The sequence below is a fragment of the Oncorhynchus clarkii genome, chromosome 2 (assembly GCF_045791955.1).
Source record: "Oncorhynchus clarkii lewisi isolate Uvic-CL-2024 chromosome 2, UVic_Ocla_1.0, whole genome shotgun sequence".
In the NCBI taxonomy this organism is placed as follows: domain Eukaryota; kingdom Metazoa; phylum Chordata; class Actinopteri; order Salmoniformes; family Salmonidae; genus Oncorhynchus; species Oncorhynchus clarkii.
Genome location: NC_092148.1, coordinates 61,518,544 through 61,537,657, shown reverse-complemented (window position 1 = coordinate 61,537,657; position 19,114 = coordinate 61,518,544). Strand labels below are relative to the sequence as shown.

At 43.1% G+C, this 19,114-nt stretch overlaps 1 protein-coding gene across 1 annotated transcript; it reads right to left on the bottom strand.

Moving 5' to 3' along the window:
* Positions 1 to 2,449: 2,449 nt before the first annotated feature.
* LOC139381899 (cerebellin-1-like) lies at positions 2,450 to 11,548 on the bottom strand. Its single transcript, XM_071125759.1, has 3 exons — positions 10,956 to 11,548; positions 10,183 to 10,302; positions 2,450 to 3,681 (listed from the first exon to the last, which is right to left on the bottom strand). Exons 1-3 carry the CDS (start codon positions 11,205 to 11,207, stop codon positions 3,484 to 3,486), a joined length of 570 nt encoding a protein of 189 aa, XP_070981860.1. The 5' UTR covers positions 11,208 to 11,548; the 3' UTR covers positions 2,450 to 3,483.
* Positions 11,549 to 19,114: the final 7,566 nt, after the last annotated feature.

Genomic DNA, 19,114 nt, shown 5'->3' with positions numbered 1-19,114 from the left:
TTAGCACCACCACACACGGCCCAGACTACTACCACCACACACGGCCCAGACTAGTACCACCACACACGGCCCAGACTACTACCACCACACACAACCCAGATTAGTACCACCACACACGGCCAAGACACGGCCCAGACTAGTACCACCACACACGGCCCAGACTACTACCACCACACACTGCCCAGACTAGTATCACCACACACGGCCCAGACTAGTACCACCACACACGGCCCAGACTACTACCACCACACACAACCCAGATTAGTACCACCACACACAGCCAAGACACGGCCCAGACTAGTACCACCACACACGGCCCAGACTACTACCACCACACACGGCCCAGACTACTACCACCACACACGGCCCAGACTAGTATCACCACACACGGCCCAGACTAGTACCACCACACACGGCCCAGACTAATACCACCACACACGGCCCAGACTACTACCACCACACACGGCCCAGACTACTACCACCACACACGGCCCAGACTAGTATCACCACACACGGCCCAGACTAGTACCACCACACACGGCCCAGACTAATACCACCACACACGGCCCAGACTACTACCACCACACACAACCCAGATTAGTACCACCAGAGACGGCCCAGATTAGAACCACCAGACACTGCCCAGACTACCAGATTAGTTTCACCAGACACTGCCCAGACTACAAGATTAATACCACGAGACACTGCCCAGACTACCAGATTAATACCACCAGACACTGCCCAGACTACTAGATTAATACCACCAGACACTGCCCAGACTACCAGATTAATACCACCAGACACTGCCCAGACTACCAGATTAATACCACCAGACACTGCCCAGACTACCAGATTAATACCACCAGACACTGCCCAGACTACTATCCCTAGAAATTGCTGCCACTCACCACTCTTTTTCTGCATTTTAGACACTTCAGTAACAAGCACCAAAACAACCTTCTACAGAATCAGAACATCCACTGAATTATTTATATCAAGTAATAAGTACATTTCTAACCATATCTTTCTCCACCAGCCTGCAGTGCATATGGCACAAAAAGTCAAACAGGACAAAAAAAAGTACACATTTAGTAAGTCATGTACAAATAATATCCATTTCCCAAAGGTTATGCACTCCTTCCCTCCTCTCAGCTCACTTCATGGATAAACAAAGCATATCTCCAAACACATATCACTCCCTCTTAAGCAAGACATTGTCTGTGAATAACAAGTCCCTTGATATTAACAAGTCAGCTCAAATGCGCAAACTCTCAGTCTACCCGAAATCTATGATGACAATCTTTCCTCATCCACTTTGCAACATGAAACAGGATACAGCACATACAGCAGGCCTATACGTACACATGTGAGGAATGTAAAAGCAGAAGCACAAACCTTGGGGAGAGGGAGAGTGGAGTGAGTGTCATGGGGTTCGTAGGTGTATGATTTTGGGCTGAGCTGAGCTGTCCTGCCATTGGCCCTGTCTGTCTGCCCGCTCATATGAAATGTGGAAAGTGTGGAGGACAGCAAGAAATGTGTGTACATTTCCATACATGGGCCTCACACCCCTTGTCAGCTGTTTCCCTGACATTGAGAGGAGGAGGGAGGGCAGGAGGTGAGGTCGAGTGGGTGCCATGCCAGCCTGGCTTTCGCCCCACCAACCTGCTTGCTAGTCTGTGACCCACTGCAGACAATTACATTTACCTTCATCTCCCTCCAGTCAAATTATGTTTAGAGGACGTGGACCTTGGATTGACCGCGCAGCAAGAAAAGCCTTGTACGCACAAGTTAATTCAAACATAAATGAGTGATAAACACATCTAAAAAAGGTAACACCAGAATGTTAAACAAGACTACATAATCACTAGGACATAAAACACATCACAAAGTTAAAATCCCCTTCACAGCTCTTTAAATGCTTATCATGAGCAGGAAGTGAGAATGGAGAAGGGGAGGAAATGAGAGGAAAAGAGAAAATGGTAGAAATGAGCATAACATGATCTTTGTATAAGCAGCAGAGTTTGCTTATTATGCCAGCACTAATTTCCCCCCAGGAGCTCATTAACGTCTTGAGAGTGAGCAGCAGTAAGAGAAGAGTGGAGGAAGCCCCCAATCACCAGACTGAATCTCTCTATACAGCGGATCAGCGGCCAGGAAGACAGCACAATATCACTGGGAACAACACACACTGTCACACACACATTCAGAACAACAATGTTGGCTCTCGCAGACATGAACACACACATACAGTACCTACTGTACACACACAAACACACACACACACACACGTGCTACATCTTGATTATCACTCACTCCAGCCAACTTTTTAGAATTGAATGGAAGATGGGAAGATGGGTGGAGACGGCCTTAGATGTTTTTCCAACTAGGTTTAACCAAATGAATCGCAATAAGAGTCTCGGATTAGGTTTAAGAAAAATAAAAGTACCATTTCAATTTTATTGGATCAAAGAAAATAAAAAACAATAGATAAATTGATTGCTAAATAAACGGGAGGATTTGTACAGTTAATAATCATAATAAATTCCTTTATAGTTTTTCTGGTATAGTCTCAGTTTAGCCACATTTCGACCGAAACAAGAACAAGAAGCATCAGTACTTAAGGGCAGCCTCATAATCCACACACAATCACAAAATGTTAACATTGAAATACGGAAATACGATATTCAACCAGATTCTGTTAATCATAGATTATATCATATAGAAACTTTCAGAATTTATATATATATATATATATATATATATATATCCAGTATACAGCTAGAGTCTTTTAGAGTTTCAGCAATCCTCCAACCAAGACAAAGCAGGGACATCTTTACTGGGAGGAGAAGGCTAGAAAGAAGAGCAGCAGAGTGGAGGATAACACAACAGGACAGGAGAGGAGGAGTATTGAACAGAGGATCAATATATGTGAAGAACAGGGGATGGGAGGAGTGATGAGTGAGGAGGAGGACGCAATGGTACAGTACAGTATCTGCTTGGACTTAAATTGACAGTGGTGGAAGGGATGTAGAAAATGTATTGTCGGACTGTACACAGACGTATAGAATAAAAAAATGGAGTCACAGAAAATGGGTGGGGATGGATGACCATACGGTATGTGGAAACATGGTCGATGCAGCTCTTTGACACTGTAGGTAATACAGAGACATTCCTCAAAGCAGATGCAGAAAGAGATGATGTGAGGGAAGGGGTGGACTTGGCCTATAGTTTTTACTCTCTTTAATGTTTTTAAATTATTATTTTTCTGAGGATAAAAAAGTTTTGGCTGTCCAGAGCTGTAGTCAGGCAGCGGAGTGAGTGAGTGTGTTGGAGAGCCTGCCCTGCCTAATTATACCTTACACATCTCTTTAACTTCCTCTCCCATATCTCTCTCTCTTCCTCTATCTTTTATCCTCTCTCTCACTCCACAGTCTCCCAAGCCGCCGAGCTGAGAAGCATTAGTCCCTCCAGTCTCCTTGTCTTCTACATGGGGAAGACCAGGAACCCAGAGAATGTGGAGTACTTCCAGCCCCCCATGAGGTTTCCTCTCTCCAGTTTGAGGTAGGCTCGGTCCCCCTTCTCCATTTGGATCAGCACTCCGTTACTGGCAGCCTCGCGTGTCACATCCTGGTCCCCAGCGAAGGCCGAGATCACAGGCCATCCGTTATGCATTAGGCTCACCTACAGGACAGACAGGACAGATGTTACAATTAGAGATGGTAAAGTACACACACATTTCTACACACCCACCCACACACACACTAGAACACAGTAAACACAGACATGAACATCACATAATTTCACTCATTCAGATTCATACATTGTACAGTGCACCCTCCTAGTGTTGAGTTTAGGAGTAAAGTTGAAAAGCACCTGCGGGTTGAGCACTTCTTGACTCAAACATGCCCTTAACATTCAAACAGTAGCCCCTAAATCATGCATAAAAAGCATAAAAATGATCAAAACACTATTTAGGCCTTGGTTTGAACCAGCAAAGCTTGAGACAGAGAGATAGACAGAGAGCAAGAGAGCGAGAGAGAGAGAGAGAGAGATCAAGAGGACAGAGCAGCCTCAGTTTAGTGTGCTAAATGAGTCTACAGGGCCACGCCTCTACATCACTCCCACCAGCCAGGGCCCAAGGGAGGCTCACTCAGCTCCCACCCAGACCCAGCTTTACCCCCAGCCCCATCCACAGTGAGGAGGAGAAAGGGAACCTCGCTCAGCTGGTTGAGAGGGTCAAACGGGGGACAATCCCTCCTTTCTGGCAGTGATGTAAGGGAAACAGAAAGGAAAACGCTGCACACTGCTGCTCATGCTCCCAGGTGATATTTATTTATAACAACGTTTCACCCCTGGGTCTTTATCAGGCCTCCATATCCCAGGTGGGGGTGGAAGATCCTATATATAGTGGGGTGGAAGGTCCTATATATAGTGGGGTGGAAGATCCTATATATAGTGGGGTGGAAGATCCTATATATAGTGGGGTGGAAGATCCTATATATAGTGGGTTGGAAGGTCCTATATATAGTGGGTTGGAAGGTCCTATATATAGTGGGGTGGGAGGTCCTATATATAGTGGGGGTGGAAGGTCCTATATATAGTGGGGTGGAAGGTCCTATATATAGTGGGGTGGAAGGTCCTATATATAGTGGGGTGGGGTGGAAGGTCCTATATATAGTGGGGGTGGAAGGTCCTATATACAGTGCCTTGTGAAAGTATTCGGCCCCCTTGAACTTTGCGACCTTTTGCCACATTTCAGGCTTCAAACATAAAGATATAAAACTGTATTTTTTTGTGAAGAATCAACAACAAGTGGGACACAATCATGAAGTGGAACGACATTTATTGGATATTTCAAACTTTTTTAACAAATCAAAAACTTAAAAATTGGGCGTGCAAAATTATTCAGCCCCTTTACTTTCAGTGCAGCAAACTCTCTCCAGAAGTTCAGTGAGGATCTCTGAATGATCCAATGTTGACCTAAATGACTAATGATGATAAATACAATCCACCTGTGTGTAATCAAGTCTCCGTATAAATGCACCTGCACTGTGATAGTCTCAGAGGTCCGTTAAAAGCGCAGAGAGCATCATGAAGAACAAGGAACACACCAGGCAGGTCCGAGATACTGTTGTGAAGAAGTTTAAAGCCGGATTTGGATACAAAAAGATTTCCCAAGCTTTAAACATCCCAAGGAGCACTGTGCAAGCGATAATATTGAAATGGAAGGAGTATCAGACCACTGCAAATCTACCAAGACCTGGCCGTCCCTCTAAACTTTCAGCTCATACAAGGAGAAGACTGATCAGAGATGCAGCCAAGAGGCCCATGATCACTCTGGATGAACTGCAGAGATCTACAGCTGAGGTGGGAGACTCTGTCCATAGGACAACAATCAGTCGTATATTGCACAAATCTGGCCTTTATGGAAGAGTGGCAAGAAGAAATCCATTTCTTAAAGATATCCATAAAAAGTGTTGTTTAAAGTTTGCCACAAGCCACCTGGGAGACACACCAAACATGTGGAAGAAGGTGCTCTGGTCAGATGAAACCAAAATTGAACTTTTTGGCAACAATGCAAAACGTTATGTTTGGCGTAAAAGCAACACAGCTCATCACCCTGAACACACCATCCCCACTGTCAAACATGGTGGTGGCAGCATCATGGTTTGGGCCTGCTTTTCGTCAGCAGGGACAGGGAAGATGGTTAAAATTGATGGGAAGATGGATGGAGCCAAATACAGGACCATTCTGGAAGAAAACCTGATGGAGTCTGCAAAAGACCTGAGACTGGGACGGAGATTTGTCTTCCAACAAGACAATGATCCAAAACATAAAGCAAAATCTACAATGGAATGGTTCAAAAATAAACATATCCAGGTGTTAGAATGGCCAAGTCAAAGTCCAGACCTGAATCCAATCGAGAATCTGTGGAAAGAACTGAAAACTGCTGTTCACAAATGCTCTCCATCCAACCTCACTGAGCTCGAGCTGTTTTGCAAGGAGGAATGGGAAAAAAATTCAGTCTCTCGATGTGCAAAACTGATAGACATGCCCCAAGCGACTTACATCTGTAATCGCAGCAAAAGGTGGCGCTACAAAGTATTAACTTAAGGGGGCTGAATAATTTTGCACGCCCAATTTTTCAGTTTTTGATTTGTTAAAAAAGTTTGAAATATCCAATAAATGTCGTTCCACTTCATGATTGTGTCCCACTTGTTGTTGATTCTTCACAAAAAAATACAGTTTTATATCTTTATGTTTGAAGCCTGAAATGTGGCAAAAGGTCGCAAAGTTCAAGGGGGCCGAATACTTTCGCAAGGCACTGTATAGTGGGGGTGGAAGGTCCTATATATAGTGGGGGTGGAAGGTCCTATATATAGTGCCAGCAGCATACCACCCTGCATACCACTCCTGGCTTGCTTCTGAAGCTAAGCAAGGTTGGTCCTGGTCAGTTCCTGGATGGGAGACCAGATGCTGCAGGAAGTGGTGTTGGAGGGCCAGTAGGAGGCACTCTTCTCTCTGGTCTAAAAAAAATATCCCAATGCCCCAGGGCAGTGATTGGGGACACTGCCCTATGTAGGGTGTCGTCTTTCGGATGGGACATTAAACGGGTGTCCTGACTCTCTGAGGTCATTAAAGATCCCATGACACTTATTGTAAGAGTAGGGGTGTTAACCCCAGTGTCCTGGCTAAATTCCCAATCTGGTCACTTAATAATCCCCAGTTTACAATTGGCTCATTCATCCCCCTCATCTCCCCTGTAACTATTGCCCAGGTTGTTGCTGCAAATGAGAATGTGTTCTCAGTCAACTTACCTGGTAAAATCACGGATAAATAAATTAGTGGGGGTGGAAGGTCCTATATACAGTGGGGTGGAAGGTCCTATATATAGGGGGGTGGAAGGTCCTATATGTAGTGGGGCCACGGAGTCTGATATTCACAAGTCACTTCCCAAAAACATCATCGCTCCCAGCCAGCCCCTGCAATTACAGCACATGGATGTGTAAATGGAATAAAGGCTGGTGCATGGTGTCAGCATTCCATTGAGCTGCTGAATTCATTAATGCGTTAGCACCCAATTAAGCCCAGTGAGAGAAGATTTAGATATACATTTGGTGAGTGGATTTCCGCCCACAGTTTAATGCAGCACTTAGCTGTAATGAAAAAGCACACATCCTCATCTCACATAATTTCCTGTCCAGACAGACAGATGACAGCAGTAACGTGACAACAGACCACTTTCTTCTCTTCATTGGGTGAAGGGAGACACACTGACTGGGCAGCAAGGTTATCTTTAGAAATGTCATGTTTTTGGGAGAAGTGTGCATTTAAAGGTGCTACACAGGTTTCAAAAAAATGTTTTTGCATTGGAATTTCAGAAAGTGTCCATAATATCTCTTCTGCTAATATTGTAATGATAGTTTTTCACAGTACTACCTACCCGCCAGTGTTGTGATTGGCTGTAATATTCACCTATTGATTTCTCCCGCTGGAGCGGCATCTGTTGTCAAACTGGGAAAGCTGTTCTGACTTTGCGACTGTGTTATCTAGTGGAAATAAAAAATGTCCTGGTTGCTAAAATTCTATGCTGTTTGCTAAATTTTAGTTTTTGTGAGAAAACAAGAACCAAATAGTGTAAGGAATCATTGTAATTTAAAATATATTTCACAACGATTTAGATGGTACAATGATTCCCTACAATATTCAGTGTTGTTTTCTTGTCAGTTTGAATGACTGTTAGCCTGCTCTATCTTACTTGTATTGAAATTAAGATCGCCTGCTAGCCCGAGGCTAGTACTTTTCAGACCGGGCTGTTAGAAAGTCTGCTCAATTAGCCCGCCAGTTAGTTGGCACAGATTTTGGACCCGGGCTAGTAAAAACTGTGGGCTACTAGCCCAGCAGGCCTGACTGGCGACTGCCCAAAATTACAATTCCATCCCCAGTAGGGACTCATACTTAACTTTAAGTTATTGATTAGTTGGTTAATGTATTATTTCAGGGGATTTGTACTTGGGGCTCACATGTAACACTATGACAATGGAGTTTGCACATACAAATGGAAGCCTCTGAAATTAGAATTGTGCTTCTGTTCGTCCTTGAAGTGGATTGTTGAAACAATCTGTACTTGTGCCAAGTCTATAAAGTCAAGATGGTTATTTACATTCAAAAGAAATAGAATGATGAGGAGATAAGACATATATTTATGTCAGTGGATTGGGTTCTCATTCCCCTGGTCTCTGTGAGATCCACACAGATTTGAACGAGGAGGTGAGATATTAATGGATGTTTCAAGATGTAATGCCTGTATTCCTCCTTCAATGGCAAAACACTGGAGTTGTAAGACAATCCTGTTCCACAAAATACATGACCATCCTTCTAGAAAGACACTGGAAAGTTCTTAATCTCCATGTCAACCAACCACATACACACACATCCCCCCCTCCCTCCCTCCCTGCCTCCCTCCTTTTGTCTCCCCATGGCAAACAGAAGTTCAAAGGCAATCAAATAGTGGGATTTTGAACACAGCAGTTGTTGTGTCTATGTTGGACTAGTGTCTCAGAGCTGAACTGAGCTGGGAATCCTCTTCTATTTATTATTTGGTTTATATGGGGAGGATGATGTATGTTTCCAGTGAAAATCTTTATATTTGTCTTTTGTGAGAAAATTATTGACAGTGAAATGTATTTAGTGTGCTATTTAGTTGCTTGAGTAAGTTGTCTGTAATTTGTACCTGTTCATGGTTTAGTTGGTGTCAATGACATGAGAGGGGAATACAGTTTGACAGAGCTTTTCATTTTGCTTGCCTGGTTTGTTTTCAACTAATTAATTCAGCTTCCAATAAGAGATGAATAACAGAATGTAATGCTGAAGCCCCATGGATTTCACGGCATAATTAGACCATGATTTAATTAGTGAAAGATACACTCTAAGAGGGGCTGGTTTTAAAAGCCACGTTGTCCGTGTTAAATGTTATTTAAAGAGGGTTACATCTAATCAAGTATATTCACTAATTTAACGCAATCAAAGGATTACTCTATTTGTGTTGCTTGGGAAAAGCGAGCTGTCAGTCGTTGCTCGATGGATTGGCGCTGCACAATATGTACAGGTAACTGCCAAAATAAAGGAAACACCAACATAAAGTGTCTTAATAGGGTGTTAGGCCCCCACAGATCAGAACAGATTCAATGCACCTTGGCATAGAACCTACAAGTGTCTCGAACTCTATTGGAGGGATGCGACACATTCTTCCACAAAAAATGCAATAATTTCCTGTTTTGTTGATGGTGGTGGAAAACAGTCTCAGGCGCAGCTCCAGAATCAAGTGTTCAATAAGTGTTAAATTGGGTTAAGATCTGGTGACATATTGACACACACAGACACGTTATACCCCTATGCTCCTTTGGGCCCACTCTTTCAAAGTCAATGAGATTTCGTCTAGCGCCATGGTAGCCAAAATAATGGGCAACTGAGCATTTTTATACATGGCTCTACGCATGATGGGATGTTAATTGCTGAATTAACTAAGGAACCACACCTCTGGGGAAGCACCAGCTTCAATATAGGACTACTTTGTATCCCTAATTTACTCAAGTGTTTCCTATATTTAGCCAATTACCTGTATGTGTATATTAGGTGTATATTATTTAAAGCAGCCATTGATATTATCAACCAAGTAACTTTGCTCAAAATACCTGTTTGGTCTGGGTCTACTTTGACCAGTTTGGTATTTTTACCTGCTGTAAAATGCAGCCGCCAAACCACGCAGCAGGACAGAGCAGCTTCTACGCTGCTGCTGTCCAGGGTCCTGATGCCACTATGGCAGCGACACTGGCTAACTGGCTGCCACTGCTCTTAATTGGCTCCATAGCCGTATCGATTCATTATGATTCAGTTGGTGACTTTCATCTGCAAACACCCCTTTTCTCTGGGGAATTAGTGGAATGACCTCTCACAAATCTACAAATTATTTCTAGTGGAATCATTTTTCAATTTAGGCCTAATATGGGGTCTACCAGCGGGTGTTCGAAGTCTCTCCCTCCCCTTTCTCCTCCTCCCTCCCGCTCAGTCACGGCACGCGCGCGCGCACACACACACACACACACACACACACACACACACACACACACACACACTTGAAATAAACTGAGGCAGTGTTCAGTATTGATACAAAGCACTGACCTGGATCGTTTGGCGATTATACACTTTGACCACGTGGAAATTAAAACTGTAAATCCCTTTGCGCGGGGAGATGAAATTGCTCCGTTCCTCATCGAAATTCTTACCAACGTTTACAAGTATCTAGGGAAGATAGAAAGAGTGTGAAGAGGGAAAATACACTAACATCAAAGGCACTTCTCAATCACATAAACGCTTTAGAATTGCATTGCATTACAAAGATGAAAGGAACTCACCCAATACACAATGATACTGGATCGTATAGGACTAGGTAACTGATGACATTTGACTATAACTTTGTTAGTTTCAAATGAAGACAATTATAGAAACCAAGTTAATCAATTTTGGAATTAATCCATCTATATAATTCTGGGGCTCAAAGGTCTAATTTTATTAGACCAAAATGTAATTTAATTGAATAGCCATTTGGCGGCTATTAACCTTTTGAGATATGGAGTAGCACGGAGTAAGACTTCACCCCCCCCCCCCTCCTCCTCCCCGACACTGGTATTAAATTATTTGGAGAGATGTCAGACATAATTTCATATCATCAAAATTAACTTAAATATTTAAAGGCTGACTACTTTCACCTGCCTGCATCTATAAATCTCCTCTCTATCTGAAACAGTGAATCTCCATTCTCTACTCATGGACAGAGAGCTTTTTAAAATCAATTTTCAACACCAGTTATCCAAAACCCCTCCCGCCACATTCGCTCCACATTAGCCTACCAGGTCCAGAGTGATATAGCAGACAGACAGATCAGGGAAAGTTACCTGGTCAAAGTAGATGACCATAGTCCGGTTACTCATCTCCGAAGGCTCATGGTTGGTATTTCTCACGGCTGAAAAAGCCACTTTGGCGCTCCCGGAGCGCACCGATATCCCGAGAGCAGTCCCAGTGGGATCCGAAGTTGGGTTGGAATCGCAAACGACCAGACATTTCCCTTCGAGCACGATGGGTTCCGTCTCGTTCTGAGCGTTCACTAGAGTCACTAGCCACACTGCACCCAGTAATACCGTCAACATTATGGCAACTTCACTCTGCACTTCGTGGCTGTGTCCTGCTATTCTTATTATGTTCGACAGAATGCAGTCTTTCGAAATGACAAACTCCTTTAGCTTTCTTGAATTATAGCTATCCTTGTGTATTTCTAAATTTTGGAAAGGTCAAAGACAGGTTTGGTTTTCCCGTTTCTTTTTTTAAATCATGGAGAGTCCCCTTTACCCAGTCGTTCCACGTGTAAACTTATTTTTCCCCTCTCAGCGCAAGCCTCCCCGCCTTCTTGTCTCACTCCGTAATCGAATAACCAGTCGAGAGCGGTACGAGGCCCTTGTCGAGTTGAAGCGCAGTTGAATACATAGCGCGGGGTCCGTCTGCTTGCGCACTGAATTATTGATATGTGAGATATTAGAGCTGAAACACAAAGGCTCCGGACGCGCAATGCTCACGCCCCGTTCGTTTTCAGCAGACCCCTCCCCCGGGCACCAATCACAGATTAGCGCATCTCCAGATTTCCAATCGCCCCGCTCGAGCCCGCCTCCCCACCACGTGACAGTGGCGGAGTAGTTTTCCCGCTCCGGAGATATTTTACAGGTGGACTCGGCTGGAGCAGACGCTAGAGAGGATGATGACACCCCAATGTTCGAGGAAGAGGAGAACCTACACAGACCCCCAATTCTCTTATCATAATCACTTTGACTTTGGATGCTGTTAAAGAATAGTCAGTCAATGAAGAAGGAATAATAGCAGGAGTAAAATCTAACATCCGGTTTCAAAGAACCATGCGCATGGAAAGTTTTTTTAGCTTCACGTGAAAGGATTTTCTTTCTGAGAACGATATCGATCATGAGTGAAGACATGAGAGTGGACGTTCTGAAATACTATAGTATTATTGCATGGCCTCCCTGATGAAGGCCATGCAACTGAAACGTCTCGTTTTAAAAAAAAATATTTGTTTCTATTGAACATGCCATACTAATAAAGGCATTTTAATTAATTATATGAAGAGTGCCTGGGTCCTCTTTTCTTGTAATGACCAATTTACCCCTTTTACCAAAAAGCACCTTCTATCTACCAAAATGTACTATTGTGTACCTTAGTAGCGCTTCCCTTCCTCCTCTTTCTACTGATTATGAGAATGATTGGGAGAGACAATATACAAAGATTTACAAAGCTATACATAGCCTACCGATAACAATCATGGGGTCATCTACAATATCGATTAGGCCTAAATACACCCCCCCCCCCCCCCCCCCCCATATACCCCCTCCTCGTCATGCTCAGCCTGTTCTGGGTGTACCCACACAAGTGGAAAACGTAGGAAGTTAAACCATGTTGAACATAACTGAGGGGCAAAATGACTTCTGGAAACTTGCTGTTGGTGATTGTATTGTTTTACATGAGTCTTTGCCTGGAGTTTCAACCTGGACTCAGGGATAGACATAACATAGTGAAAGTACATTTGTCTCCCTCTATTGGTATGGTAGCCTGTGTATTAATTTGTGAACTTCCATCATCCATTTCATATGATATGTTACAAATTTGCAAAACGTATGATATGTTAAGAATTCCAATTTGTTGTGGCTAATGTAAGCTTGTCCCGGATTTACATGTTCTATGTTATGTCTAGTCTATGAGACCAGGCTGGCAGTTTAAATATAATGAAGGAATCAGCCTGGCATCTTTCTATTAAGTGTATGTGATGTTATGAAGGCTATCGTTGCCTGCGGAGGGCCCTGTCCAAGTCGCATCTGACAAGGCTCACTTACTCTGTGCCAGCGCATTGACTACATGACATTTAATAAATTAGATCACTGAGTTCCTTTTAGGGAGAGAGACAAACAAAACCAGATGAAGAGAAAAAGAGAGAAATAACTCCAGAGCATTTCTTTCAGTAAAGTGACTAATATGATATGATGAGCTCAAAGACAATCTTAATCTAATGAGAGTTTACGTAGTGTTCTGAGGCTGAACCGTTCTGTATTGAACATTGAGGAATGACTGAAAGTTGAATGGCGCTCTCCAAGATACCAGTGAGTACATTTTAGTACCACCACATAAAGCACAGCACCTGCCATGACTGTGCAAATCAGCCTACAATGCATAAAGTATCACTTAGTTGAGATGCAAGACTAGATTCTGTTTTCACATCACTACACTTCAGTATAAGCACAAGTGGGAGTTACAAAACCTCCAGCAGCTGTTTTATTCAACACAACACTCTTAGAAGAAAAGGGTTCCAAAAGGGTTCTTCGGCTGTACCCATAGGAGATCCCTTTTTGGTTCCAGATAGAACTTTTTGGGTTCAATTTAGAACCCTCTTTGGAAAGGTTTCTACCTGGAACCAAAAAGGTTCTTCAAAGGGTTCTCCTATGGGGACAGCCGAAGAACCCTTTTAGGTTATAGATGGGACATGTTTTTGTAAGAGTGAACTAGAAAGGCAGCCACAGCTTTGCCCTGAATATAAATCTGTCCCAAAGTTAGATTTTTGCCAACGTCCTATCCCTTTATCAAGATTGAGTTCTAAATGTGTTGGTTTGAAGTTCTGCATTACTTGCTTTTCTTGTTAGAGGATAACTGTCCATTTCCTGCTTTGGGGATGCAAAAAGGTATTGAGACGAGGTGGAGTGGAGAAGGTGGGAAGATTCAGGGAAAGCAACACTGAGACTTTGACTTGCTAAAACAACATTTCACCAGAGAAATCTTACCACACTGTACTGCAAAAACAACACCCACCCACATGAAGAAGCTCTTTTATAGACTTAATTTCCATAACCAACACACACACACAAGATCTCGCGGCTTGACAAATTTGATTTCAAATTCTGATGTTAATCCACATTTATCCAAACGTCAATGTCGAAGTTGCTCCAAACGTCAAATTTCAAAGGGGCCATACTTGCAAACAAGCAAGCATTTAAAGTTACATGGGTTCTAGCAAAAAATGTGTATCAGCCAATGAAAAATAGTTGGACTTTGTTCATGGTTGGATGTGTCATTTAACATAGTCCAATAGCATGGTTTGATTATCAAAGCAAATACCATGTGTATTTGACTGACTGGTCAGATTGCTCTTTGTGTAAAGTGCCTAGCCCACATCATTGTTGTAGATTGTGGCAAGGGTTCGAATCTCACGTTAGTTCCCCCCCCCCTTTGAAATGTTGATTTACATGTATTGTGTTAGCGTGCAGTGCTTGACTTGGACTGAAATAGGTGCCAGTACTCCTTTTGGGTGCCTGAACTGTACAGTACAGTTTGTACAGTTTGAGCTAATATTTGATAAGAGGTGCAGGAAGATTATGAATGAATCTAATAATGAGATACCTCTTTCTTTAGCCTTGCACACAAACACACTGCTATTGCCTAATAATCATATTGCATAGGGCTACTGTATATTACATGGACATGTACTCTTAAATGTAGGGCTACAACATTTTATAGGCTATGCATTATTATAATCATCCACTTTGTCGCAACAAGGACCGGAAGTGAACATTTTTTTTTTCCTCAATAAAAACCTTGAGGGGAGCTCAAACCCACGGTTAAAGTGCACTATCGCTTACGAATCAACCGCTTTAGCAGTGTGTGCCACTGAGAAGCAATGATGGCAATGATAGTCTACATGACTGCCATTTCATAAATCCGTAAGGCTCTTGATTTATTTTTTTACGATGTACGGTAAACGTACATGTTGGAAAGACCTCATTTATATGTTTCTCATAAAAGCACTCGTATGTGTGTGAAACTGATATACAAAAACGTGGTATTTTGACATTTATACGAGAGCCCATTTAACTTTAAATGCTTGCTCATGTTCGCAAGAATGGTCCTCAAGTGTTTTGGCTAGGGTTAAAACAAAAACATCTACACTGTTAAGTTTAGCCATTCATGCTGAAAGGTTACGCTAAGGGTTAAGTTTTGAGATAAGGTTCAAATGAAAAATAAAATTAAACAAGTCTATACCACTGAGATTGAACACACAACCCTTGAAGCCAGAGCAGCATACTTCCATCCGCCATCCCCATCTACAACACCCTAGCAAAACTCAAGCCTACTTGATGGTGATAGCATTCAACGTTGTGCCGAGTTGTGGGTTTTGAAGGCATCTTCCAACGTCAGTACATCCAATGTACAGTACGTTCAATTTCACACACACACACACACACACACACACACACACACACACACACACACACACACACACACACACACACACACACACACACACACACACACACACACACACACACACACACACACAGAGGCAGTGAGGCAGCAGGTGAACAGTCAGGCCCAGGTTAGCGGAGCATCAGGGCTGGAGGATGGCATCTAGTGACAGCCTCCCCTGGAGGGCCCTCCTGTCAGATGCCACATGTTGCCGTTCGCGTTGCGTCACACCGCCCACCACCTGAGGTGCTCTTTTTCCTCGCATCGCAGAGCAGGACTGGCAGAAATAAACAAATAAGTTATTTGTGTGTTTGACGGGGAGAGAAAGAGAGAGAGACAGAGAGAGAGAAAGAGGCACACCAAGGTGCGGTGGGTGTGTCGCAGTGACAGATTAGCCATCCATGAGCGTCAGGGTGATCATGAAATTTGTCGGAGAGGAGCGAAGGGGAGCGAGGCGCATAAGATCTGCCATGGTTTCACACGCCACATCGGTTGCACAAGACAAGGAGACAAACTGACTGGAGACCAGTTGTGTCTGTGGCAGAGAGAGCATCATGCATGAGCTGATCTGTCTGTCTGGGTGTAACATGAGCTGGTCTGTTTTGACACACTAGATCTATTTACAGAGCATGAAGAAATTTAGGGTCATTATTCAAAAATCACCATGGGGACAAACTCATGCAGCAAATTACATAGGAGTAGAAAATGCAAGAAATGGGAGAGCCCACTCACTCAAAATTCGAATACAGAAAGAGTTCCCATCTCTTGGTGGCTTGTAGGAAGAAGCAATATACAGCAAATATTGTGCTGTGTCTCCACAAACATAAATTATTTATGAACAGATCTGGGCCATTTGCCGATAGCAGTTTGATACTAATCTAATTATATTGAGGTAGAGCTCAACTTAATTAAACATTTGCACATTATTTATGTATAGATTTTTGTAGAGGGCTGCAAATTAACTTAATCAGCCTATCACTGTGTCCAGCGATTTGCAGGAAATAATCAAATCAAGTATGTAAAGCACTACAAATGCAATTTAGCCAATCACATTAGGTCATCATCGCAGGCGAACTAACAGTGGCTTGTCAGGAATATAGTTGGTGTGCTGTAGGCGCTGTGATAATGTGATATAACAGCGGTTGGCAAGTGGCAGGCTGATTGGGAATGTGAAGGACACAGCACAAGGGTAGGAGGACAGGGGGCCAGGCAGGGCCAATAAGAGCTACAATGGGTCACCCAGCCACTAGTCTAGGAGCGTTTCCATCTTTATGCAGCAGCACATCTATCACTGCCACAGGGTTCCACAGGCCTGCAGGGCTCCCGTACAGAGAGAGGAGGAGAAACCTCTCTAGGATTCAGTGGGCCTGAATACTTAATTCATCTTATTCAGTTTTTCTAGGAAGTTTGTCCCAATTAATTCTCAGTAACAGAGAGAGAGAAAGAGAGAGAGAGAGAGAGAGAGAGAGAGAGAGAGAGCCCTAGTACAAGAAGGCAGGCGAGTCCACCATTTTAGTCTAGGAAGGCTCAAATGGCCTTCAATGGCCTAATTGTTGTGGGCTGTACATGTTTTTTTGTAAATGCCTATCACATACATGTTTTTTTAACCTCAGATATGAAATTTGTTTGTAAATGACATGAACACCCTTGTCCTCTTGTTTATGCTGGTGTTGAAGCACTCAGCTGGGTGGGCAAATAGGCTCTAAATCCTTCCTCCAAGATACAGTACTATCAATATTGCATGCAGCAATATAGGGCTTGTTTGTTTCTTAAAGGGACAGGACTGAAATACAGTACATATTGCTGAACTACACGCATACCTGGTCTCAGAGTATTTTGTATTATTCACATAACAAGGCAGGTAAAAGTCAATTTTGGGAGAATTATCTCAAATGATTTCAAAATATCTGAAAGGGTTATATATTAAATGAAGATAACCATTCTACATGTCTGTCCTGTCCTTTCTTTACGGATACAGGCTACAATGAGCCCCTGTCCTAATCTGTCCCTTCCTCCATACACATCAGATTATAGTTTCACAGTCTACCTGCTCCATCTCGGGTGACTACACTGAACTCAATATCCCAAGCATCAGCTGTACAATCACTCTCTGTCACACCCAGGTTACAAATCATAATAAACCCCATAACCCAATCTTAGAAGAGTAAAATATACCCTTGGCCCTCTCCCACATCTAGAATATTAGTTTCCCTCTCTCTGCTCCCTTTCCACAGAGGGACTGAAGTAAAATGGAGGATGGTTAGAACACTTAAATCGGAAGAAGAGGGGGCAATTCTGGAATAATAATTCAGTGGGCATTTTTATTTGATGGTTTACTGGGTCTCCAGTGTATACCTACTACACTGCCTAGTGAACAATAAACCTCTTCAACTAACATCAAAACAATTAAGCATTTACCTCACCAAAACCCCAGTGCCCTTCACTATTATGACGAGAGCTACCATATGTTAAACGCTGGAGCACACACACACACACACACACACACACACACACACACACACACACACACACACACACACACACACACACACACACACACACACACACACACACACACACACACCTGAGTGTTGTGAAAGGGCTGCTCTTTGTTGCAGCGGAAAGCCCCTCCCTCCCCATCCCTGTGTAACATGTGCAATAAAGGTTTTCATTTGGTTACAGCAGCGGAAGGACCGCCCAGAGATGGCTAGATTAAATCTTGTGTGTGTCAGAGGAGAGGGGGAATAGCATTGTACTGTCAGGAGAGGGGAGGTGAAAAATAACCTGTCATCACTTTCTGCCTGTTTGGTTGCTCTCTTTGTTTTCTTTGTTTTCGAGGTGGGTTTCTGAGAACAGAGAGAGAGAGACAGAGACCCTCGGTAATGGAAAGAGACAGAGGGAAAGAGAGTGAGAGGGAGTAGGGGAACACAAGGTTGGGAATGGTGAAAAGAAGGGGAGTGGGAGTATGTGTGGAAAATTGAAAGAAAATGTGTGGGAGACGTGAGAAACACAAAGATAGCATTTAGCATTGCTTGATGGAACGGTTACTTTAAAACAAAAACAAGGAAGTTAAACTATTCTGTAAATCATACAAGAGCATTCACACACACGCGCGTGCACGCACGCACGCACGCACGCGTACACACACACACACACGACAGCTTTGACAAGCAACAGCATGAAATGTTTTGTAAATATCGTGCAAGCCCTCCTCCATGTAAAATACTGAATATTTTGCCACAAGCTAGTAATAGAAAACACATTAGTTCTCTGTTCTGAGTGGCATCTGATCTGATTCTTTTAGACTACATGTTGTCCATATCCAGTGCAGAGCAGTCTAGAAGTGTACTCGAGAGAAAAAAAACAAATGCCTCAGAAATATACATGGTTGCATTTGCTCTGGTATCAACCAATAACAGTCTGCCAGATGCGATTCTGTGTTGTTAGAATTTAACCCTTTGTATGGTGTTCGGGTCTGTGGGACCCATTTTCAATGTTAACTAAAAGAAAAATGATGTAATTCATTCTTTTTTAAACCTGAGACTCATTGGCCTTGGCTCATTTTCTGTGAAGAACATGTAAAAGAACACATTGTCATTGAGTGCACACTATGCACCCCCGTACACATTTAGTATATTACATATGTGGTGTTCTGGACCCGAGGGTAATAAAATTATGGAAGTGTGTGTGTGTAGGTGAAAACAAGTAAAAATGAATCAAAAAGATTTGCTGTGTACCTTCACTCTGTCTTCCTCCTCCCTGGGCC